Source organism: Archocentrus centrarchus, chromosome 19 (assembly GCF_007364275.1).
Source record: "Archocentrus centrarchus isolate MPI-CPG fArcCen1 chromosome 19, fArcCen1, whole genome shotgun sequence".
NCBI lineage: Eukaryota > Metazoa > Chordata > Actinopteri > Cichliformes > Cichlidae > Archocentrus > Archocentrus centrarchus.
Window position 1 is genome coordinate 7,294,072 of NC_044364.1, and position 25,579 is coordinate 7,319,650.

At 41.5% G+C, this 25,579-nt stretch overlaps 2 protein-coding genes and 1 long non-coding RNA gene across 3 annotated transcripts; 2 read left to right on the plus strand and 1 right to left on the minus strand.

Annotated features, from left to right (window-relative positions):
- The first annotated feature begins 1,897 nt into the window (after positions 1 to 1,897).
- LOC115797819 (uncharacterized) lies at positions 1,898 to 4,122 on the plus strand. Its single transcript, XR_004021456.1, has 3 exons — positions 1,898 to 2,011; positions 2,127 to 2,220; positions 4,015 to 4,122. It is a non-coding gene; the product is annotated as an uncharacterized LOC115797819 (long non-coding RNA).
- Positions 4,123 to 8,568: 4,446 nt separating this feature from the next.
- Positions 8,569 to 10,852, plus strand: bhlha15 (basic helix-loop-helix family, member a15). Its single transcript, XM_030755002.1, has 2 exons — positions 8,569 to 8,897; positions 9,541 to 10,852. The coding sequence occupies exon 2, from the start codon at positions 9,589 to 9,591 to the stop codon at positions 10,138 to 10,140; it is 552 nt and encodes a 183-aa protein (XP_030610862.1). The 5' UTR covers positions 8,569 to 8,897; positions 9,541 to 9,588; the 3' UTR covers positions 10,141 to 10,852.
- tecpr1a (tectonin beta-propeller repeat containing 1a) lies at positions 10,840 to 24,985 on the minus strand. Its single transcript, XM_030755003.1, is given in 24 exon segments — positions 10,840 to 12,470; positions 13,403 to 13,522; positions 13,727 to 13,833; positions 13,980 to 14,072; positions 14,216 to 14,351; positions 15,073 to 15,247; positions 15,534 to 15,590; positions 15,709 to 15,788; positions 15,998 to 16,094; positions 16,582 to 16,812; positions 16,928 to 17,085; positions 17,333 to 17,482; positions 17,729 to 17,884; positions 17,976 to 18,121; positions 18,306 to 18,901; positions 18,988 to 19,136; positions 19,246 to 19,347; positions 19,782 to 19,882; positions 19,976 to 20,150; positions 21,635 to 21,763; positions 21,857 to 21,982; positions 22,079 to 22,261; positions 22,894 to 23,133; positions 24,852 to 24,985. Coding segments are annotated over 23 exon segments (3,642 nt in total). The 5' UTR covers positions 23,119 to 23,133; positions 24,852 to 24,985; the 3' UTR covers positions 10,840 to 12,320.
- Between the last annotated feature and the right edge of the window lie 594 nt (positions 24,986 to 25,579).

Here is a 25,579-nt window from a genome sequence, read left to right on the forward strand (position 1 = left end):
GGTAACTGCCTATGGTTTGGAAGTTTGGAAAAGTTTAATAATCTTATCCCAAGTCTGTCCACCTGTTACAGAGTGAGGTGTTAATTTACCCAAAACAGGACAGATTACAGGCTTTACGGCCTGCTGCATACGTGTGTGTTTGTGTGAGTGACTATGAGTGTGTGTGTGTGTGTTCACATCCTTTACGTCACAGCTGCTGTGAGTCAGCTCCCCTCTTCCTTTCCTGAGTCACTCATCCAGTGGTTGCTTGGTTACTGCAGAGCGGTGAAAGTTTCCTATTGCGTCTTTGTCTCCGTGGATGGATGGGCTTCGATATTTATTCAGGCTCAGGAGTGAGTGGCCAAATAATGTTCGTGTTTGTGTGCATGCGTGCATCTGCGGCCAGTGCTTCAGCCAATGGACAAAGGCTGACAAATCAGTTTCAGCACATCCTGTTATTGAGAGACACTGAATGGATGTCTGAGCACCGCAACTGAACTCGTAAAAAGCAGAGAGTGCCAAGGAATTGTATTCAGAAGAGACACACAAGGGAATACTGGTTAGAAAAACCTTGAATGCCATTTGTGGTGAAAATGCCAAAACCTTAGGTTTGTTGAATTTTTAATTTATTATTTTTAACTGTGACAGTTATCCCCACACCTGACAGGGACCACTAACAAGTGGCCAGGCATTAAAAAGTCCCCTTTAACACTTAAGCTACTATTAGGACATCATTTTTAAAAAGGTAATTTGGGCTTGAGCACTGACAAATTAATTCTAAGTGACATGTGCCATCCACACAGTTAACTGTAGGTGATAAAATTACCCAACATAACCTCTGCCACCACGGCCCCCAGAACAGCCTTAATGCTTCTTGACGTTGATTCTCAGAGTTTCAGGAACTATGCCGGAGGAATGGAACGCCATTCTTCCAAAAAAAAAAAAAAATCTATATATATATATATATGCCTTCAGTTGGTGTTTTGATGATGGTGTTGGTAGAAAGCTGGCTATATAGCTTTGAGTCAGTGACATGTTATAAAGCCATTACATGTGATTCACATAGTCTTCATACTCACCACTTGTTACACCCCTCTCCAATCCTATGTGTGGTCAGACATCAGGTAAGTGCATAATTAGGCAACACTGATTTTTCAAGGTAAAGCTGAAAGAGAAAACTATGTCATATACTAATTAGGTTCAATTTGTTACTGATACTGTAGGGACAATGGGCAACCAAAAACCCGCTAAAATAAGAGCCAGTTTGCAGTGGTTATTATACTGAAATTACACAAAATATTTCTCAGTCATTGTGAATCATTCATACAGGGATGAAGAGCTCCATTTCTGGCTGTCCTCAGATCAGATGATACAGGATGATGAGGAGGAGGGACTGCCAGTTACCTGCTTCTGTTTCCTCGATCAAAGAGGAGATTCCACCCATAAAGCCTGGAGGAGCACTGACTGCAGATCAGGCTTGGTAACAAGCTCAGTATCCTTCTCCCTCTGTCGTCAACAGCGATGGACCCAACAACCAACATTTGCTTCACTTGACCTTTTTGATACAGCTTTCCCAAAAGAAACCACTTGGACAAGACTGAGTTTAAATGTGCGGGAGATTTTCAGTTTGATCACAAAGAATTTAGACATGGCAAACCACCAAGATCCCCACAATAGGTTTATTATGTTCAGTGATGACTGTATACCGTCACAGCTTTGTAGTGACGTTTACTCCTCTCAGAACTGCAATACTTTTATTATGAATAGTGATTGTCTTATCAATGATAACAACAACATGACAGCTGTGCAAAGCTCCACTGCCCAATGGTCTTTCTGTCCCAATGCAAACTCTCAGAACGATCAGAGCAAAAAGACTGACAGAGACAATTTAAATACTGCCAAACGTAGAAGTCTTTCAGCATCCTGTCAAAAGTACACTCACACAGGAGACTCATCTGGACAGGAAGAAAAAGTGAAAATAAGGAAGAGTGTGTCCTTTGATGATGATGTCATGGTCTACCTGTTTGATCAGGTACTTATTTACTGTTGTACTTTATCCTTTAGGTTCAGTGAGTTTTGTAGACAAAGATAAAGAACCTCCTCTTTTTCCACTTATTCTTGACTGAATAAATGCTCTTTATTCTTAGGAGAGCTCCACTCTGCAGATGCACTCTGAACCCCACACGTCTCTGATAAGCAGCTATTCCTGCAACCTGCCAGGTGTCACATTAGAAGATAATGGTAATGTCTTCAGATAATGGTAATTGTCTTCAGAATTTCCCTCTGGGATCAATAAAGTATTCTGATTCTGATTCTGATTACAGCAGTGATTTTGTAAATGTTATGCCATTATTTAGAATAAGGAAAAACAACAAAATACGCACTCTGTTGGAGTACACGTATGTATTTTAATTTTCATCTGTGCTATTTGCAATTATTTACCATAAATCAAAGAAAAATATTACGCTTTTACTTGACATGTTTATTTCATTCAGGACCAATCTAGTCAAAAAGTTATTTCCATCTGCAATAATTTATATTTGGTAGTACTGTCGTGGAAAGCCTGAGGCAGGGAGCGCAGGAGCAAGACTTCACTATTGCAGAAAACAGCAGACACCCATGACAGCAAAGTCAGACTCAGTTCGCAAAGGAGCTGGGGTTGAGGTGCATGAAAGGCTGAAGCAGCCTAAACAGTGTGGCCTATATGACAGTTAGCAATTTGATGCATAGAAGGGTATCAGCTAAGCCAGGGATGTCAAACTCATTTTACATCTTGGGCCACATACAGCCCACATTGACAGACTGGTGAAAGTCCCTTTTCTGTCAGTGTAAAGATGTTTAACTGCACATTTAATCCCTGAGATATGGCAATATAAGAAAACGAAGTGTAAGTTCAACAGTACGTCTCAGGTTTTTTTTTTTTTTTTCATGATAAAAAGAATATTGCTGTAGTTAATGAAGGAAATCTGTCAGCGCAACTCTTTGGCCTTGAACTATAAGAAATAAATATGTAAGATTACAGAAAAGTTCTGGTATCTCATTGCCCAAACTTTCCTGTAATTATAAAGTAGAAAGTTTTTGTTAATTCAGAGAAAATGTCCTATTTTATTTATTTATTTTACTGTGGACAGGATGCACCCTGCCTCTCACCCTCTGACAGCTGGGATAGGCCACCCTGAAAAGGATAAGTGGAAGAAAATGGATGGAAATTACTGTGGACACATTGTAACAAACAGAAATGGGGGTGGGGGTGGGGGACTTTTGCGACATTTGTTTATCAAGTACTTCATTACTTTGCTGAAATATGAATGGCTGTAGGGGAGGACCAGCTGTAAGATTTATAAAAGTACAATTTAAGTCCAAAATTTGTGCCCTCCTTACCAAAGACGTCCTGTGGGCCAGATTGGAGCTGGGCTGATTCTGGCCCCCGGGCCTTATGCTTGACACCCCTGAGCTAATCCATTAACTTGACTGAAACAATGTTATGCTTAAGTTATTTTAGTTTGTCGTTACTTTGCATTACTTCTTCCTTTTTATATATATAGAAAAGGAACAATGAGCTCATAAAATAGGATGCTCAACTGTCTGACATCATACACAACACCTTATTTGCTGCTAAATTTTTATGCAGTTGATTGTGGATTACTCCTCAGTGATTAAATAATTATGTAAGAAAAATACAGACTTCACACTGCAAGCAATTTTTTACATTAATGCATTAATATATTAGTAATTCTGATCATTTGTGGAATAGCAGCAGTGTTTTAATAGACATATTTCTGGTTGAGTTTCTTGTCTATACTGAGCATGTGTGTGAACATAGTAATTACATGATCTTCTAAAAATTTAACATGCAAATTGCTGATAAATAATATTTAACTGACCGCGTGATTAATAGTCTTCATCTCACTTGTCATCTGTGTCAAACAAAGGCTTATAACAATGTAAGAAGATCAGGGGCTGAAACACACACTGCAGGATGTCATACAGTTGTCACTGTGACTAATTATGCATGTGGTTGGTTTTTGCATGCAGCCTTGGAGTGGGAGGACGACTTTTCAGCTTTGGAGCAGACTGAATGCCATTTTCAGTATGACGGGCGCTCTCATCCCTACAGCCTTTCCTTGCAGACACATAACCGGACAGCCCAGTCAAGACCAGAGAGTGGCTGTCTCCCCCAAAACTGCCTTTTCCTCACCTATGTCACTGAGTCAGACCTTGAATGAGGTAAGGGTGAATGGCACACAAATAAACACACATACCGAGCTGCATGTGGTGAATTTTATGGTAGGGGGTGAAGTAAAGACAGCCTATCACAATGTCCGCCTTCAGCCAAAGGCTATCTCACTGTCACCATGGCCTAATGTGACATCCACACTTGTTTTTCTTTCAGAGAGCCAGCCTTGGTCTAATGGAAAAACTGACTAATCGTCCAGATCTCCCCTCTTCAGCCTAACTCATCTCCTACCTGCCCTCCCCCCTTTTATGATGAGTCAGTGATTTTAATAGCTTTTTTTTTTTTCTCCGTCTTTGCTCCAGATTGATTCAATGCACTTGCTGTTCGTGACATCACAGCCAAGCAGGACTCTCTGACAGCACATTAAGCTTTCACAGTCGCTGGTATGACAAGATAACTGGCTGTGATGTGAAATTATAGCAAATAACAGTTGCATAAGAGTGCTGGTACCTTTCCAGCTGCAGCCCACTTTGGAAGCTACTCTTTATGCCAGGTTGCGTCCTTGGACCTGATGTAGGCAATAGCAACATGGCTGGTGTCAGCTCAAACTTACACAAGCTTAATGAACTCACATCTGCTTCTGCAGTCACATTTTATATTCAGATTTTTGTACAATCATTTCCAGGTTGAAGAAAATAGGTTGTTTATACAGTTTGTTTTGCTCAGACAGACCATGCTTGTGGGGGGGGCCTGTTTGCTTGCCTCATTACTGAAGTGTATTCAGCTCAGAATTTATCTGCAGCTGTGGCAAAATAAACAGTGCAAGCCTCAGGGGCCAATGGAGGTAAACTAAAATGCAAAGATAATATTTCCACAGAGGCGACTCCAGCAAGCTTTGGTTGATTAGATACAGTGTACCTGAGGAAGGAAATCTGGCAGGACCTGTCTTACTGCTCACAAGAACAAGTACATACAAACACACAGGCACACACACACACACTGCTTCTTTTCCATTTCTTCAGAAAACATTACTTTAAATTACATTAATTTCTTGGAAACTAACCTTTAAACCATGTCCTAAAATGTCCTTTAATAATTGACATCACATGGACTTTTGGGGAGTTTTTGTCCCACTAAGTAAAACAAGTCCACACACGGTGACTGTGTAAACAGATTTATGTTCCCACAACATGAGTAATACAAGTACACACACACACATATACACACAAACACACAAACTAGCTGCTCAAGGGCATCAAAAGCTGGAAGTGTTTGCTTCTAAAAGCTGGGAGCTTCACACCTGTAACATTACTGTTTTTTTGTGATATCCCAACACTGTGCTAATCTTGCTAACAACTAAATTATACCTTTATTATATGACACAAGTTATGAAATTCTCCTGATTAATGCCCCATTTTAAACTGATAAATACCATAATGTTTGTTTTTATTTCTGTCCTTTTTCCCCTCAGCTTTCCCTTAAATTTGTTTGGCTTCCTTTAAGCTAATAAGTCCGTTAGCTATAAACTTACATCCAAACTATACATCATAGTGAGATCTGCTGTGATGTGTGGTTTGGAGAAACAGTGGCACTGACAAAAACACAGGAGGCAGAGCTGGAGGTGTCAGAGTTGAAGATGTTAAGATTTTCACTGGGAGTGACCAGAATGGATAAGATTAGAAACGAGTACATCAGAGGGAGTTTGGAGACAAAGTTAAAGAGGGAAGGCTGGCATGGTTTTAATATACGCAGGAGACGAATAGTGGCTATATTGGACAAATGATGTTGAAAGAGGAAGAGCTCAGAGGAGGTTCATGGATGTAGTGAAGGAGGACATGAAGAGGGTCAATGTGACAGAGGAGGATGCTAGGGAAAGGGTGAGATGGAAACAGATGATCAGCATTATCTTTTATTATCTTAAAGATTGCTGTAAAATTTATTTTTAAAAAAAATTTTCTATTTTCTCCAACAGGCCATGTCTGGATCTGTAGCTGGGACTTGAAGAGCATATCCCAACATGGAACGATAATATTTATGCCTAGAATTGGCAATGCATTGGGGTGGTTTGGGTCATCCTTTGAAATCACAATTCCCATGTCCTTCAAGGTAATATCACCCATCTGTACTTCAGCTATCAACTTTAGAATTTGAGGTCGCCTTCATCTCCTGGTTCCTTCTCTCCAAACAACCTCTTAAAACAGGCCTCAGGCATTAGTGTCACATTTGAGCCAGTATCTAACAAAAATGTTACCATCAACAAATACCTCTACTTGGCAACATCTCCCTACAAATTGAGAGTGGTTTATCTGAGCTGGACTGCTGTCATCCGTTTCAGTCACCTGGTCCATAGTCATTGGAACTATTTGTTTAAAGCCATTTGGGATGAGGCTTCCTGACACTCTCTTGCCATGTGTCCACTGATACCCCCCTTGTCGAGCCCACTGATACTGTTGCACCAGCGCCTTCGTTTCTGCAAGAATCTCAGCTTTAAACCTCTCTCTCCAATTTAAGGTGTCATGCCACTTTAAATCTCCTTTTACGACTGCACATGCAGAGTTTTCATATAAGTTAGGTGAAGCATCTTCTTCCAGGTGTAAGGACTCTTTACATACCTGCTCAAAGGAGAGGTCGAGGGTCAGGCTCTCGTTGTATGTCACCCAAAACAAACTGGTCACACACGTGCAGGTCAGCACACTAATGGTCTTGTGGCTCTTTCATCTGCAAATGATGAACCAGCTCCCTTAACGTAAGATATATTTTCTAATTTTTGATTTTGATTGATCGTTTTTGGTTTTCGGGGTGTCTTTGAATTCAGTCCTCTGTAGGTTGATAATTTTAATTTACATCAATTATGTCGAACCCTTTTATATATCAGTCTATACCAGTTTAATTATCCACCATGATTTTTTTCCCCATTGAGATCTGATATGCTTTCAAAGTGTTCCTTTAATTATTTTTTTTTTTTTTTGAGCAGTGTAGTATAAGACATGCAGTGTGACATTATTTAACTCATAAATGGTCAGTATATCTCACCACAGTAACACCTCCCTGTTTCTGTAGTCTGTCTCCCACTGAATAAGGTAATCCTAACTGCCAACAGCTGTATTAGGCTGCCAAGTTAAACAGATCACATTTCCATGTGAGGAAGGGATGTGTTAATAATTGCAGTTGTTCTGCTACTCTTGGTATGGCGTGTTTTTTGTTGTTGTTTGTTATATTTTGTTTTGGTTTATTTGTTTGTTTTTGTTTTCTGTGGGTGTTTTTTTTTTCTCTCTAGTGGCCGGAGGCTGTCTGTCAGAAGCAACATAATTCAAAAAGCTCAAAAGGTTTGTCTACTGAAAAGTAAATATTGGAACATAGTTTAAATGAGGCCTACTTCTGTACATTTGGGTGTAGCCTGGAGGACTGTATTCAAATGAAGCAGTAGGAGGTGATAAGCCACAATGGAAAATATGTTAACTGTTTGGACCAACTAAATTTACCACTTACAGTTCTGAAAGTTTAGTGCACCTCTGCAGCTTAGCAGTGAAATACTCAACTGAGTGACTAAACAGCAGTTTATGTTTGGAAATGTTGTTGTTGAGCATGTTTTATAGTGACACAATGGCACATAAATGTGGAAAAAATTAGCATTTTTTAGTCATTTGAAAATATTAGACAGTGCATAATTATATGTGCATTTCTATCACTGAGGAAAATCCTTGCAAACTGATTATATTACCTTAATTCTCTTAAAAATTAAATAAAATAAATTAAAACTCCCCATTGTGTTAGTATTTTACTTATCTATTGCAAAATGGCTACATTTTTTTGATAAATGGGAACCAGGAAAAGCAAAAAATAAATAAATAAATAAAATCACATCAAAGTATACTTAGTTCAGCACATTCACTGTCAAAGTACTTTGACTACAGTTACTGCAGGATTTTCAATAAAATATATCAACAGAAACCGTTCGTCACTCAACTGTGGCACACAAATCATCAGTTATGATTATCTATTCAAATATCAGTTTCAGCTGCCATTTGTTGAAGCTGAGCACACATATTCAAGTACTGTCCTTATTTACTTACCATTTCATGCTTTTAAAAAAAACAAATAAATTCTCTCCATGTACTTCACTTTTTGAATTCAATATTTATATTTAGGCTGCTTGATGTACTTTCTATGACAAAAATATTAAAGTACATAATCATGTGTATCCTTAATTATATTGATATAAGAGGAGTCTTGGGAGCCGTTTTGAAAACTGGTTCCACCACTAACTAAAACTACCAACTAAAAACATTAGTGGAAGCCAGAAGGGGAAACTGCACTTATGCTCGCAGGCACAACAGCCCCGAATAAATCTGTCGTTTTCTTTCTTTCCTGCTCTCTTTACTGCAGCCACTTTGTTTCTGCACAAACCATGCTGCAACAGTTTAAACCGCGGTGTAAACCTCGCAGATCTGTGACTTTCTGCAGCAACAGCAGCAGGCGGTTGGCAGGTTTGGGGCGGAGGCGGAGCTGGAGGGAATTGGCTGGCTCTGTGATTGGCTGAGCAGCGCGACGTGTACATCTGTTAGCAACAGGTAGTCGTTCACATGTGACAGTTATCTGGGAGCCGGACGGTGATGTGCTGCTGCTGTCTCTGTCTTTCTTTGCTCCTCTAATTGACTTTATGGCGCTTATAATGACTGGCTGCGTGGTGACGCTTTTTCTGTAAAGAAAGAGGAGGGAAAATATTAGTTTAACTTCCCAGGTAAGGCTTTTTTAGTCCACTCTGCGTTGGTTAATTCCCCTTAACGGTGGGCGTATCATTTCTCCTGTGAATGAGTATGACTTGTGTCTGTTCATTTCATATCGGTTACAACACTTCCGTTGGTGTGATTAAACTGAAGTTAGGAAAATAATGGTGATGGAGCAATGCCCAGAGTTTACACTACTTTTTTTTTTTCCTAGCCACTTATCTATGTAAAGCAGCTTCATTTAACAGCATGTGATAGTATGGTTTAAAGAAACGTTAATTCACTGTTTATAAACCCACAACTAAAGCTACTCAACCTATATTAAAACCCTCTTGAATAAGTTTATGAGCTGATGGTTTAGTCTGAATATATGAAGCCATCTTATGTAGTGGTTTAAGTGAAGTTAAAGAGCTTGGCTGTTGCTGAGAGCTGGCAGGTCTGTTTTTGTGAGTGTAACCTTGGGCATTATCTCTGAACTGTGTGGAGTAAGAGGTGTAGAGTAACAGCAACATCGTGGAGTTTTCACACCGCAAGAGTCTGATTAGATACAACAGGATGCAAAGCTGTTTGAACTGGAGCTGACTGAAGGAAAAATATGAAGTTGAATGCTTTATATCTTTTTTATCTGTTCCTCAACACTCCTGTCTTTTCTTCCAGGATTCTTCAAGCTGAGATCTGTTCTGCCAGAGATAGAGGAGCAGCAAGATGAAGTCCAAAGGGAAGGCTGTGAAACCATCCAGAAGGACCTGGTCTGACCCGGAGCCAGAATTCGAGCCAGACACAGAGCCAGGCTCCAGTGAGCAGGAAGGCTCAGAGGCCTCGCTCCGGATCCGTGGCTCCTGGAGGGGCTCTCTGAGGAGCGGGGGTGGGAAGAGGCAGGGAGGAGGCCGGCGGCGCAAACATGGATCCAGCACCAAAGAGCGTAGCATTCGGCGACTAGAAAGCAACGAAAGGGAGCGCCAGCGCATGCACAAACTCAACAACGCCTTCCAAGCGCTGCGCGAGGCCATCCCACATGTCAAAACTGACAAGAAGCTCTCCAAGATCGAAACACTGACCCTGGCTAAGAATTACATCAAAGCTTTGACCACCATCATCCTGGACATGTCAGGGGGGTGCCTGCCTGCTGGCGGGGTCCCTTCGGAAGCCAGCGCTGCCAAGCTCCTCCAGTGCTACCAGCAGCACCTGGAGGAGGAGGGGGAGGAGGGTCTCACCCAGTACCTCACCAGCATGCATAGTTTTAGCCAGCAAAGCTAACAGTAAGATTAAAGTGAGGAGAGCCACCAGGAGGAGGGATGGACACATCACAAACATTATCCACTTCCCACAGTGGCACTGCTCTTGGAGATGTTCAGCAGTGTTTCCTGTGGGAATTGGGCTCTTTTCCAGATCACAGACCTCTAATAAATGCTAGCAAGAGGTGTGCTGTGCAGAACTTGCTCCTCACGCAAAATATGGAATGATTTAAGGGAGCATTCATGCAGCAGACACAAAGACTGCAGACATGGACCACAGTTATGTTCTGTTTTTAGAAAAGGGCTTTGCCACTATTGTTTTTCATTCTCTCTTTTTCTTGCCTGTTGTGGTTTAAACTGGGGAAGGGGACTGTTCTCTTTTGTGTTATCTTGTCATCTTTTATCCTCTCGAGAAACCTGCTCAGCGTAACCTCCAGCCATAACCGTTACATCCAGGAAAGGATGGCAGATAACCAAGCAGAAGGCTTAAATATTAAAATGGTGTTGCAAGAGAGCGTTTGCACATAATGATCCACCCTTAATCTGAATACACGGCTTGCTTCTCTTCTTTTGCACACAGACGAGGCAGAAGAGCTCAGAGAGACGCAGCTGCTGTTTAAAGTGTGTTACTTGCTTTTTTTGTGTGTTGCTGTGTGTTTGGGTTGCAAACTTTGTATGAAACATCAGAAGGGGAGAAACCATTTATGTTGTTATTAATAAACACATTTATTTATTATTGACACAGACCTTTTTTTTTTTTTTTTTTAAACCATGCACAAATGGACCACAGCACTGATGTGTTCATTATTCACAGATAATAGTGATCTCTGTACACTTGCAACATTTACAAATGATTCAGCACATTTAGACCATAAAGGTGCGTTTAAGCAGCTATTGATGTAAACTGACGCCCAAAATAATCCAGTATATGCCGTTTAGTTGTCCATGTAATATTACAATGACCAAAATACTACGTATATATTACTAGTTTGCAATTTTGTAACAAAATATAGTGTCTTTTCTTACTGCTCAGTCATTCTATAACCATTAAGTCAAAGGAAGTAGGCAGCATGCAAGTGGAAACACTCCTGAGAAAGAGGAAGGTTCAGTTTGAGTATTTAAACAACAAGACTTTTACACATAATTCACACTTTTTCCTTATTTACAATATTCACCAGTGCACACGCTCCATTATATATTTTTTTTGTAGGAAATAAGTCTTTGCACGAGGGATGTAGCGTAAGTTTAAACCAGTGTAGGTCTTTTAACAGTTGCTACATACTGGCTCCAAAAAAACACCCCAACTCTGTCCAAGTCAACGGGTAAATCTACAATCTGTCTAGAAACAATATATTTGGCTCATTAGAAGTGACTAATGCTAATAACAGAGCATGTTTTTTTACAATGTCTCAGCCAGTTTCATTCAGCCAGTGGTGGTTTCCCTTCACCATGCAGGCTGCTATAATGCAATAATCACCCCAATTCTTGGCTTCAGTGCAAAAGGAAACGCGCAAATGCTGCCCCCATCTTTCCTGCACTCTGTGGCATAAAGTCATTCAACAGTTCAACAGCATGTCAGATCAGCACACAAAAGAAGCAAACACTGTTTGTGTTAATTAGATTAATTGGCCCTGTTTTCTTGTTGCTTGCGGGCTAAAATGGAACACAATTTTTTTATTTTTTTTTTTTATTGTGCACAGCACTCACCCTGGAGCTGGTGATCCAGCAACTACTGAACTACAATTCAAGTACACATTAAAAAATATATATCTTTCATAAAAATCACCTTAACCTTGACTTGATGTGGTACTCTATACGCAGAAACCACCCAAATAAACAGAACAGTCACATCTTGATTAATAAATAAGGACAAAAAGACCACCAAGTTCAATGGCAAAAGACTAACAGTGCTAACAAAAACGTACACAGAGATGCCCGTAGCATCACATGAATGCACAGTACAAATGCAAAACAGCATCAGGACACATTCAGGTCAGCATCTACGTCATCAGAGATGGCTCTGATTGTCTGAAATCCATTATTCAGTTACACTCGCTCACATGATGTGAAGGCTGAAATATGTCAGTAGCATTAAGGATCACCTTGCTATTCCAGTGTTAAAATTAGCAGTAGTTAAAAAAAATAAATAAATACTACAAAGGTAATCTGATTTTTTTTTATACAGTTTGTGTGTGTGCCTGTCTAAGATCCCACAGCATCGCTGTTGACCTCCGTGTTCCCGACTTCCAGCAGGCTCCGAGGGAAAGAGGTGGATGAGTCTGTCAGAGCGGTAAGACTGATGTGGGACGGTTCTATAGAGTTCCCTCTCACTGTGATATGGTCCCATCCACCCTAAAAACAGGCACAGAGGGGTTAGCTCCAGGCACTTGTGTTATGTTTGAGGATAAACTTGTTTACGATCTGGCTTTAAACACTAAACACAGCCATTAAAGCCTTTGTGTTCATCACTGAGAGACACACCTTTATGTTATTACTGCAATTTGCACTTGAAGCCTTAGGTGTAGCACCTAATATTTACTTGATTGTTGTTTTTTTTTTTTGTTTTTTTAAATGGCAATAAGCTTGATATACTTTGTGTTGGTCAGTATGGTTTTTGACACCTCCTATCCAGCCCACAGTTAAGAATGTGAGCTCATAAAAAAAAAAAAAGCTGCATACATAAAATTTTACCCCTCTTTTCTTAATAAAAACAACACTTCAGGCACATATTTAAACAAGCCAGGAGAAAAACACCACATTTGGCATGTTGAATACATACTCTAGATTACGTGCACGGTTTCCACACACGTAGATTTTACTTGGACAAGCTGCACAGGATGCTTGGCAATGCATTTTAACATAAAAAAATATCAGTCCAAGAAAACAGTGACATGCACAATTGATTTTGACCGTTTAGTCACTTCTGGGATATTGATCCGGTCAGTTAAGCAGCAGAGGGGGTATTTAATCAGTTTCAGCTACTTTGGTCATAATGAAATTAACAACAGGTGCACTAGAGAGGCAACAATGAGACAACCCCAAAAACAGGACACCATCTGTCGTCTCTTTAGGAGCACGCCCCGATGTGTGCGGCCTGTAGGGGAGCACGTGGGGGGCCATACAAACTCCTGAGAGCCATTCTGAGTTGATGTTACTGTGATAACAATATGCTTTTATTATGTCGACTAATTACATCGTGGGTAGCACAAAATCAGTTAAAATGGTGACAATTTCTGATCACTCATAACATATAAACAACATATATACACAACAGTTCAGTTTACCCCAATGCCATAGTCCCACGACTGTCCTTTGGGGTGCATGGGTTGGACTCCGAGTCGATGGCACACCGTCCCACAGCTTAGACTGTGGCTGCCCTGCACCTTGTCTGCTATGATCCACACCTGCAGCCCCACAAGAAAAGCAACAAAATGACCCACAAAACAACATTTAATGTGGTGTTTATTGAGATGAATTACTTTCACATAAGAAGCTCCAAAAGGTTCCACACCCATGAATATGTGTGGTATAATCTATTAACTGAATTCAACTTGTTTTCATGTAATGCCTCATACAAAATGCATAAATGTGGTGCCATAATGTCCTACCTGATCCAGAGGCCCTACAGAGACTTTGCGCACATTATTAGATACGTGTTCCCAGGAGGAGCCCTGAGGGTAGCTGGGGGTCACACCCTGTCTGTACCACAGGTTACCTTGACAGAAAAATATCCACATCAGACACCTGGTAAGAGATACTTACCAAGACGTCTAAACAGAACAGACTTAACTGAGAATTTGCATCTATAAAAGTTAATTTACTCATAAACTTAAGCTGTAAATAAAAGTCTTGGCCCTTTACCGTTTTCATCTACAGTGTAGACTGATGTCCTCCCAACGGAAACCTGCTTCAGCTTCTGTTTGGCTGGAGAGGGGATGTGGTACCAACAATCTCCTGCAGAGGGAGATACCCACACATAAAACACTAGAAATAAAAAAGCATCCGCTCGAGTAAATTTTAAAATTCCTGATTTAATGATGACAAATTTAATGATTTTTTTCCATCTTCATTTTCGGCCTTCATTTTCTCCCACTGACCTGCTGGGCTCTGTGGTGACACAGATCCCCTGTAAAAGGCCGATCCGTCTCTGGCAATGGCCCAAACCTGGCTGGCAGCCCCAACGGAGATGGACTTGAAAGGCTGGTCTGTTCCCACATGGAGCCACGAGGATCCCTGAGAGAGCAGAGGGAGAAAAAGAAATTACCTCTGGAAAACCTGTTTCAGATACATTTAAAATCCTTGTCCATATTCAGATGTTCAGCTACACAAATGATCAGAAATCAAAGAAACTTTGGTCTTTTTGATGAGTCAGTTGATGAACAGTCTTTTTAAATTTTTTTTTTTCATTTTGATGAAAAGTAAATAAACCAGACTGCAAAGTCAAGGTTGTCTAATCATTGCAGATCAGCTGATCTTAAAGCTAGCACACATCAGTTGCTGGCTAACCTGACACCCTGCTACAGATCTGACTGGCTTTAGTCTGTCCATTGTTGCGGCGCGCTGCAAGCCACTTTTCAACCCACCAACAGTTTCACCATCTGTTTCATTAATGCCTACTCTGCTCTGTACGGGGGGGTTATGCTTTCCACGCATGTATATGTAAAGGTAGTGAGATCCCAGAATAAAGTCATGCTGCCAAATATAAATTACTGCTGAGAGAAATAACAATAACTTTTGACTGAAGTCGTAGTAATTGAAATAAATACAAAGATTTCTCTAAATCTTCTAAATCTAAAGCTTCTACTTTGACAGAAAGAACCTACTCAGTGGAAATAAGTGATGATGTGGTAATGCGCCTTTCTGCACTTTGTGTGTATTCTTTACGCAAGCAATAAGCTCCAAAGATGTCAAACAAGTTCATTTGGTTTCCACTTGCATATTATTAATGACTCACCGCAGGTGTTAGGGCGGTGACTCCCAGTCTGCAAAGCACGTCTCCCTTGTTACTGATCGCCCACACAGGAACCACGTCCACAGTGCTCTGAGCTGCACAGGGCAGGATGGTCACATCACTTAGTGGGATGGGGGGAATTTCTTGCCAAGGTCCCGTGGTGGTCAATTTACATTTCCTGTACATGAACGACAAATACAAAGCTCACAGGAGTCCTTAATAACAAAGATGTTGCTGCAGAATGACTATTTCAGGTTTGCTCCAAATCTATTATTTAAAATTGTGAAGTGAAAAACTTTATATGATTAGGAGCATAATATATGTTGCTGATTATAGCCTATTTGTCCCAGTCTGAATGAAAAATGTACCAATACACAAGTGCACCGGCCACTTTCAGACTGCTGTTTACCTCATTGGACAAATACTGCACGGACCAATAAAACCAGAGTTGCTTTTTATTGTACCTGGCCCATCGCCTACGACGCACGAAGTCCTTCATCGTTTTATAGCCATGATATGACCTGCACAGAGACATGAGCAAGCAAAAGAATTAATTACAGGAAAAATAAATAAATCAAGGTCATAGTTTGGACCAACTGACGCGGCAGGTGGGTTTCAGGAATGGCAAATGAAACCTACGCTGGAAAATCAGCTGCATATTGCCAGCCTTCTCTGTCGGTGCCGCCAGAGACGCTGTAGTCGACAGCCCAGTCAGACACCTGAAAACAGCAAACATGGGAAGTGAAACGCTGTGAACGCGGTTCCACCTTTGGACGCGCCGAGTTAAATTTAAGAACTGATACTAGCATATTTTTGAACTAACGGTTAGTAAGGTAGAATAACAGCAAACATATTTGTCACAGAACTGGTTTCAGATCAACACGGGGAATCTCCCACTGTGTGTGTGAATGTGTGTGTGTCTGCTTACCCATGTCCACTGAGGCGATGGAGGTTTTGTGTTTGTTTTTGTGCACTCATGTAGTCCCGAAGCATCACTCCACATGTAGCGGTCTGTCGGTAAGCCTCTAAAAAAAAGAATACCAACTTTCAATAAGACCTCAAAGAAAACGCATAAATCAAAACGTGTGATTCAGTAGAAATTACTGTTAATGTATGCTTTGTATTTGTCACATCAGAGTGCAGTGGTGCAGTGGAAGTGTCCACGGAGGAGAGTGAAACAGCTACATCTACTGGTGTTGCCTGAGAGAGACTCAGAACAAAATGTGGTCTTTGGCCACCGCCTACAAAACCATTCTCTCTTTGGAGGTTTCTTGTTGTGGCCTCTCCAGTGCACCTGTTGGCACTTTCATTTGCACCAAAGCAGAGGAAATGAATGATGTGTCCATATTTATATGCATAAATATGGACACATCACACAGCTAGGCATTAGACTGGATATTTGTGTGTCCCAGACACAGCAGAATTATGATACAAAACAAATGATTGCTAATATTTTGGCAACACTTTCCAATAATAAAATGATTAAAACTCCACTCTTGAATTGTTCAGTACCTATTGGTGTAGCCGGTGACGGGGTTCCACCTTTGATTCTCATAAATGAAAACACTCTTAACATCCGTCTGAGTGTAAATATTATCTGTGCTGCTGGCCAGTCCCTGGAAGAAGCCTCCTCCGTAGCCCCCAGTGTAGTACCAGGCTGTGTGGTCATGGCCGATCCCCCACACTATCCCAACACTGTTACACTCCACTATACGCAGGTGGCCTCCAACCTGCCGCCAGAACCTGCAGAGAGGAAATAAATATAGCTACGTGGTTAGAACAGAAACTCCTCTAGTTTTACACCCCTGTCTATGAATAGGTACATGCATCAGTCTAGCGACATGCTGGTTATTCTTACATCTGGTCGCAGGGTGTGGGGTAAGGCACGGCCTCTAAGCCAGCAGAGGGCTCACTGACAAAAATGTCCCCTTTACAGGTAATGGACCAGATGGCCTGTTTGGAAGGGGGACCCTGGATGCCCCTGGAGTCGCAGCATGACATACTCAACAATGCCAGCTGAAGAGCAGGAGGTAGGTGAGGGCAGACAGAAGGAGCCAAAGATGAGAAAGTGTTAGAAAGAGCAGAAAGAAGGGAATGAAAAAGAAATGGTAGAAACAGCAAAATGCATGTGAAATTCCTAATGGCATTTTAATAGACAAGCCAGTATAACAGTAAACCATTTTGTTTAGAAGTGCATATGTTATAGTGCATACTGAAACAGATATACTTTCCATTGTGCTATTTTTTTCCTTTCCATACCCACCCAATCATGCATTTCCAGCTCTGTGGCAGCTGCCAACCTAATAGGCCACCTCTGTTTGGTCCGCTCGGGAGTGTAGACGGCAAACGTGTGTTTGGAGTCATTTAGCACAGGAACCAGGATGGTCACTTCATTAATAAAGGCATGCAGGTACTGGAAGTGTGGAAGTGTTAGCAAAGAGAAGTTGAAATATACAGAAAATAGTCTGCTTTGGGGTTATGCTGCAGCCAGTGGTACGTTAAACACAGATGGAGAGAAGAGGTCACGTAATGTTAGCAATAACAGGAGCATTAAAGGAATGCCAGCTGAAGTTGCTGGGATGGCACAAAGTTCAGCACATGCCACAATAAGTGTCTTTTTTACTGTACGAATATACAAACACGCCCACATCCTTCTTACCTTCTTTTCCTCATAATAGTTGTAATAGATGAACAGGATGCCGTCCTTGTTGCCCTCTGGTCCTGAGAACTGCTCCAAGGCAAAATGAACATCTATCCACTTGTGAGGCTTCCAGTCTCTCCACCACTGCATGGTTCCCTTCTTCACCCACACAGACTGCAACGGGATTGAGTGAAAGAATCGATGACATGCTAATGAGTGAAACAGGTGGATCAGCAGGTCATAAAGTGCGCTATCACACACGTACCTGTTCTATGGCTTGTTCATAATGTTTGAAATTATCAATCTCTCTTTTGGTCCTCTCGCTGAGTTGCTCAAAGATTTGTTTCCGCCAAGCTGCCGTCTGGGCTGGACTGACTGACAAACTCAAGGTCTGGATGGACTGGACCAAGGCTGGATAAAGAAAAGTACAAAAGTCATGACATCAACACAGCTTCCCTCCAAATGTGGACTTACAAGTGAAACTGATCCCTTCATACATGGACTTCATGTAAAGTTAGAGAACAGCCAACAATCTTTGATTCTAAAGATTCTAAAAGTTCAATCAATTACTGATGAATTAGCTCACTAAACTCACATGCAGTGTTCACAGAGTTAAACCAGTTGAGCTGGGAGTGACTGTCCACAGAGCAACCTCCTCCACTGACCCAGGCCCACAATGGGTGCTCATCCGCTCCGTAAGGATCCTCCATGGCAAGGGTGTAGGTGGCTACTGAGGACAAGCTGCAGGTATCAGCGGAGTCCAGAACTGCTCCAGTTTGAGCCTGCTGGCTCTGTGCCTCCTCCAGATCCACATTACTCCACTGGGAATCAAGAGGACCTCCAGACTGACTAGGAGAGAGAGCAACACCAGCACAGGGAGCTTTGGCAGCTCCTTCTTGTGAGACGATCTCCTCTTCTGGGACAGCAGGAGTGGCTGATCCAACATCTCTTGAGCTCTTTCCCGGTTCTCGGTCAGAAACGAGTTCAGAGATGAAGCTGTCGCTGGTGACCTTGGGGATACGGGGTTTGGGAGTGTCAGTGGACGGGTCAGATGGGGCATCAACATAGGTATCAGGGGAGGTGGAGGTGACGAGGCAGCTGGCCCCATCTGCAGATCCCTTCTCTACGTCTGATTCTGCATCGCTTACTACTGACGGAGCACGTACCTCACCACAGAAAAAACATCCCGCACTGCGAAACACAGGCAGAGAGAGAATTAATTTTATTATTATATTCTGAGAATGCTAACTAGGATGTGTCCACTGAGGACTATCCACCTCTGCAGGCTGTTTGCGCTGGCGCTGGAGTGGGATCGGTCTCCGTCTCGGGGAACAGTGATAGCCTTCCAGGTTTTCCCACTCAGTTCACTGGAGGTCACACCTTGTCTGAAGTATACAGCCCGGTCCTCGGAGCTAATACCCCACACCTACACACACCAGCAAGACTTTCACTTACCAACATGTAGTAATAAAGCCATGTAGTAGATATTTGTCATGTTCGTTCCTACCAGTTAAACTCAGGACACAGTGAATCACCTGGTCATTCTGCCCTACGTTGATCATGATCATTTCTCCAACCATGCTGATCCAGCCGGAGCCACAGGGGTTGTGAGAATTCACACCCCGCCTGAACCACACCTGGTAAAGCAGGAGAGCAGAGTGAGAGATAGTCTGAAGATGCCACGGGTTTGATCCCATGATTTTATTTTGTCAATAATCTGCATGAATATTTGAAATAAGGTTGTTCTTTATCCTCCACTCCCACTTTATTTCCATGCAAAGGAAATAAATAAATCTTCATTATAAATAAATAAATACCTGGAAGGTTTTAAAGCTATTAGCCTGGTCATCCCACCATCTCTGCACATTCGGCCAGCGCAAACTGACAGTCAGGCATCTTATATGCCAGTAGGCCAATATGCAATAATAATACATAATGCATGACGCATAATAGGTTAAGCTATTGGGTTATGAAAGGAAAAGCAAACAAACAAAAAAAAGTATTTCAATTGATTAAAAATTAACTTGTTAAAGGTCTCGGTTTTTTTTACATGCTCGTAGCATTTTCTTACTTTATTGTCCTTCGTCACAACCCAGACAACGTTCCTTCCCACAGCTACATGTGTAGCTCCTACATCAGCGCTGGGAGACTCCACCACTGCCCAAGAGGTACCTGGATTCCAGGAAATATTATTGTCAGTACAACCAACAAGCACAATCACACATACACACCACATCATCCTCCCACCAGTGAGCCTATCTGTACCTTCAGGGCAGTCTCTGCTTATGCCCTCCCTGACGATGAGCTGCCCCTCCCAGAGCACAGCCCAGACCAGGTCTGCTGGGCCACAACTGATCTGGACCACCTCTCCAGGTAGAAGCACCTCCTCCCATAACGAGCCCTCAGGATTTTGGTGATAGATTCCCTCTCTAAACCACACCTGAGGAGAGAGAAAAAGAGATTCTGAAAATCAGCAACTGGTATCAGGCATTGCAAACACAGGTGCGCAATCATATCATTTTTAACTAGCAAGGTAGCATACTGCTAACTTCTAGCTTCGCTTATAATAGTAAATCAGCAAACTGATAAAGTCACACTTTTCTGTCTCACATTATTGTGGAGGACTTTTGGCCCACTCTTCATTGAGATTTGCAGGTATTTGTTTATGCACAGCTCTCTTAAGATCCTGCCATAGTATACCAATCAGGTTGAAGTCTGCTTTATTGCAACATCTAGATTTTTTTTCTTTTTCAGCCATTCTGTCTTAGATTCGCTGCTTGCCTGGGATCACTGTCATGATGCATGATCTAATTTTAGCCAAGCGTTAGCTTTCACACAGATGGCCTCACATTTGCCTCTAGAATACTTTAGTATACAGAGGAGTTTATGGTCAACTCCATGACTGCAAGGTGCCCAGTTCTTGTGGTTGCACGCCCCTCTGCCGCCATGCTTGACAGTTGGCATTCAATTGAATTCAGGTTTATTTATATAGCACCAAATCACAACAACAGTCACCTTAAGGCACTTTGTACTGCAAGGGAAAGACCTGACACTATTTTGGAGAAAACCCCAACAATCAAGCAACCCCCCTGTGGGTAAGCACTATGCAACAGCGGGAAGGAAAAACTCCCTTTTAACAGGAAGAAACCTCCAGCAGAACCAGGCTCAGGGAGGGGCAGTCATCTGCTGTGAACGGTTGGGAGGTGAGAAGAAAGAAAAAATAAGAAAGAGAAAAGAAAAGAAACAGAGTGCATGGGGACAGGATAAAACTCAAGCTAAGGAAGACAGAAGAGCAAAAATGTAACGACAAACGCTGCAGTGGTATATAAAACACGTGGGGAGTGAAAAGGAGGGAAGTGCTCACAGTGTATCACATGGAAGTCGCTGCAGCATTCTGAGCTATAGCGCATAATTACATTTCCATATATATATATATATATATATATATTTATATATATATATATATAATATATATATATATATATAGTATATATATATATATAATATATATATATATTATATATATTATATTATTAATTTATATATATATATAAAATATATATTATTATATATATATATAATATATGATATTATATATTATATATATATATAATTTATCTATTATATATCTAGTATATATTATATATATTATATATTCTATATTATATATTATATATATATATTATATCAATATATATATATATATATATATATATATTATATCTAATATATATCTATATATATATATATATATTTATCCGCTATTATATATTATATATATCCTCTCTTATCTCTCTTATTCTATATACTTATATCTATATATTATATATATAATATTATCTCTATATATCTTCTCTATCTATCTATATCATCATATACCTCTCTCTCTCTCTCTCTACTCTCTCATCTCTATCTTCTCTCCACCCCCTCTCCCTTGCCCTGCAGGGACACAGCCACAGAGACAGCCGGCCCTGGGTTCATCACTAATCTCTCCCAGCCTCCACAGCTGATGTCGCTGAAGGGATCCGGTAGAGTTGTCTGCTGTGAGGGGATCTGTCAGCACACAAAGAAAAAAAAGACAGATGGACAAACTGAAAACATACATTCACACATGAACACTCTTACATGCATATATTATACAGTAACACCCCCTTAGCCAAGCGTCCATGCTTTGTACCTCCTGTAGCGGAGCCATCGCCTGCGACGGACCAGGAGTTCCCACTTCTTGTCTTTAGTATAGGTGGCAGGGAAATCAATAGCATAGGTCCATCCCTGGAAGTACAAACATCTGAAAAAGTCGTACAAAGGAGAAAGAAAAAGGGCAGTAACTGAAACTGAATTAAGGGGATACAACAATTAAAAACTCACCCCTTTCTCTGTGGGCTCTCCCTCAAAGTTTTCATCCACATACCAGTCACCCTCCCACTCCCAGCTGCTGGAGGGCAGCTGGAAGTTGTCCAGAGGTTGGTGTTGTAGACCAGTGACATCACTCCACTGCCAGCGGTCGCTCGGCAGCAAACGTTCAGAGAAACCATCAACCGGATTCCAACGCTGTTACAAAGACAGGCAGAGAGAATGAGGCGTGTTAAAACATGTCACAGTTATTTTTTTAACCCCCAATCAGTAACAACATTTCGGTGTGGTATTTTGTCTTCTGTTGTGACTGTATTTCATGTTAAGGGACACCAATCTAAAGGCTTCTTCAGCTAAATTTACTGCACCTAAAAATACTGCCAAACAGCACTTTGGTGAGATATCCCATGGGATGAGGAAGTCCCAAGAATGACCTAATGCAGATCGTCTGACCGAGCAGTGTTGCAAAGGTCTTGCAGTTCCCACCAGTTGCAATCTTGCACTGGGAGAGTAACATTAAAAAAACTGGATTAACCTGCTTCTAATGTTCGCTTTTTAAGACACGTAGTCTAATGGGTGGTGGATTTAGCAACAAAGAAGTGGGACAGTACTGTGTGGGGATGTCGCACTTATAATGGGGAACTTTAACTTTCAATTTTACTCATGCAGTAAATGAAGCATATCTAAAAAGGTTTTTTTTTTTTTTAAACTTCACTAAAGAATACTGCAGAGTCCTTTTTACAGATTTTTCAGCCTTCACCACAAGAACATGTTTTTGTTTTTTTTAAACTATATAAAGAATGACACCCCCATTGGTCACAGAGACCCACTTGATTTTCATAGGTCTCTTCTTGGTAGCGGATGGACAGGTCAGAAGCATGAACGTTCAGGTAGATGTTGTTGTCGCAGGCGATGCCCCAGCAGCACTGCTGTGCCGCTGTGACCCGCTTGAACTCCATCTGGGCATCGCGGCACTGATCCCACTGCTGCCCCGCTGTGGACAGGCTGTAGACCCGCCCATAGACATCCACTGCCCACAGCAGGGAGACGGGCATGGCTGCACGTGGAACCTGACAAAGAGAGTGTGTTAATTTTGATAATGCATCTTTTAAAATGACATTGTGTTTGCTTTTATAGGGGAACATGCATGAATTTACTGGGCCTAAATTATTTGGTTATGGCAAAGACCAGTGAAGTGGGGTCAGAGAAAGGGTTGGACACTCCATTTAAGCAGATCAGTAAACAACTCAATTTTTTATCCACTACAGTTGGTCCCTCCATGGGCTGCCAGCAGTCTAGACCTCCCTCTTCCTCTAGCTGTTTAGGGGGACAACAAGGTGTTCCCATGCCAGCTGAGAGACATAACCACTCCATCATGTCCATGCTTTGCCCCAGGACCTCCTTCCAATTGGACAATTCTAAAACACCTCACCTAGGAGGCATCAAGGAGGTGACTGTTTGTTGTGATTTGGCGCTATATAAATAAAATGGTCATATCACTTCAATCCCTTCCTGAATGACTGAGTTTCTGACCCTTTAAAGCCGAGCCCAGACACCCTTTGGAGGAAACTCATTTACACCGCTTGAATGTGCAATCTAATTGTTTTGGTCACTACCCACAGCATGGATGTAGTGATTAGATGAACTCTGAAATGTGCAGAGGAATTTCAGATCCAAAAGAAATGGGGTAGATGTTGATTTGTTATGATTCAAAGCAGCCGCACTAAAAGCAGAGTCCAACGACGGCCCTCACAGAGCCCTCTGACCTTTGTCCCACAGACAAACTACAGGATCCCATGGACAAACATGTCAACTATCCCATCACACATCTAGGTTATTTTTAGCAACTATACAAGCAAAGGAACAATCCATCCATTTCCTCCTCATCCAATCCAGGGTCGTGGGTGGGCTGGAACCTATCCCCAGATTTTGGTCCATACATGTTCCATCTTTTAAAACCTAATAAGCCTCTTTCATTGTATTGATGTATTTATCTTTGTGTATTTAGGGTATTTTTCTGTTAAAACCCCATAGCTTTGAACAGTTTATACTGCCCAATTTAGACACACAATACAGAATGAGTAGCAGCCTAAACACATAAGTAGCAGGCCACAAATATGAACAAACTGTGTATGGAAAATAGGAATATAAGGGCTGCAGTGTAGTGCTGTGACCCTTACTCGCTGTTGTTGTTTACAGCACTTTTTGCTTTTTCTTATCACATTTCCCACATTTTATTATCATCTATTATTATTATTTATACATCTGGCCTCAGTAACGACTAATTGTATGTGCACATATGAAATGAACACAGGCAGAGCCAGCTCAGTGCTAGCTGTAAGTGATGGTCACCTCTTTCACAGCCTCTACTAACCAGCAGGGACGCTGCTGCTGCTGCTGCTACTGCTGCTACAAGGCGTATCCTCTGTCACAGTGTGCTGTAAATGTAGCACACATCAAATGGATGGTAATAATAAAATACATAAATCTATCTAATGCATACACCTTGGAGCAATTATGCTTGTGTATGCGTGACGCTTGCTACTGAGTAATAAGGCACGTAGCTGCCTATTAGCACGGTATCAGATTAGCTTCAGTTATTGGACTATTTACTGCAGCAGGGACTGGCAGCAGAGGGAAATGTGAGATGAAATGCCCCCTAACGAACCAGTGTACAGTAAAACCAGCTGTAGGTTTTAACGACAATACTCAGCTTGCTTTTTTTGGTACAGTCTTACAGGCTTAGCCAGATAAAAATAGCAAATCAAAAGAGTTCAAGCATACCAACCTTGAGCTTCCTCTCATAAAACGGCTACCGGCGCTGGTGGGAAGTCACAGCTGTTCATTCAGCCGGGAAATTGATGGAGAGCTGTCTAAATCATCATGTATGCGGTAGCTGCTCACATTCACATTACAAACACTCTCCCGTGTGAACCAGGAAGTGCTTTTCTTTATTCCGATTGGCTCTTTCCGCGGTAGCAGGGTGTTTGTAGAGCTCGTGTCCAGCAGGGGGTGCTGCTAGGCTATAATTCACGTTTACATGACAGTTTGAGCCAGGAGCAGTCAGGGATACTGTGGAAGTCTTGTGTTTCCATTTTTTATTATTTTTTAATTTTATATTTTGCTTTCAAGGAGCCAGATTTTGTTTAGAGTGGTTGAGCAATAGTTCTCCAGGCTTTCTGAATGTGTTTCAAAGCTTTTCTTTGGACACTGGCTGCTTTTTTGTTCATTTTCAGTCCAGTCCTTGCACCTGACCATTTTCAGAGGAATTTTTTTTTGGTTTTTTAATCCACGTAACACTGACCATGAATCATTCAAGCATAAAAAAACACCTAACTCAAGGGATGAACCAGTGTTGTGTCTACACTGACAGTATATGAAAGTCATGTCTTTAAGAAATTGAGAGAGATGCATCTCACCCTTCAGCTGATCCAACTACTGTTCAAAGAAGCCTCACCAGAAATGGTCTCAGTGGAAGGGCGGCTTTCAAGAAGCCATTCTTAAGGAAGGGAAACA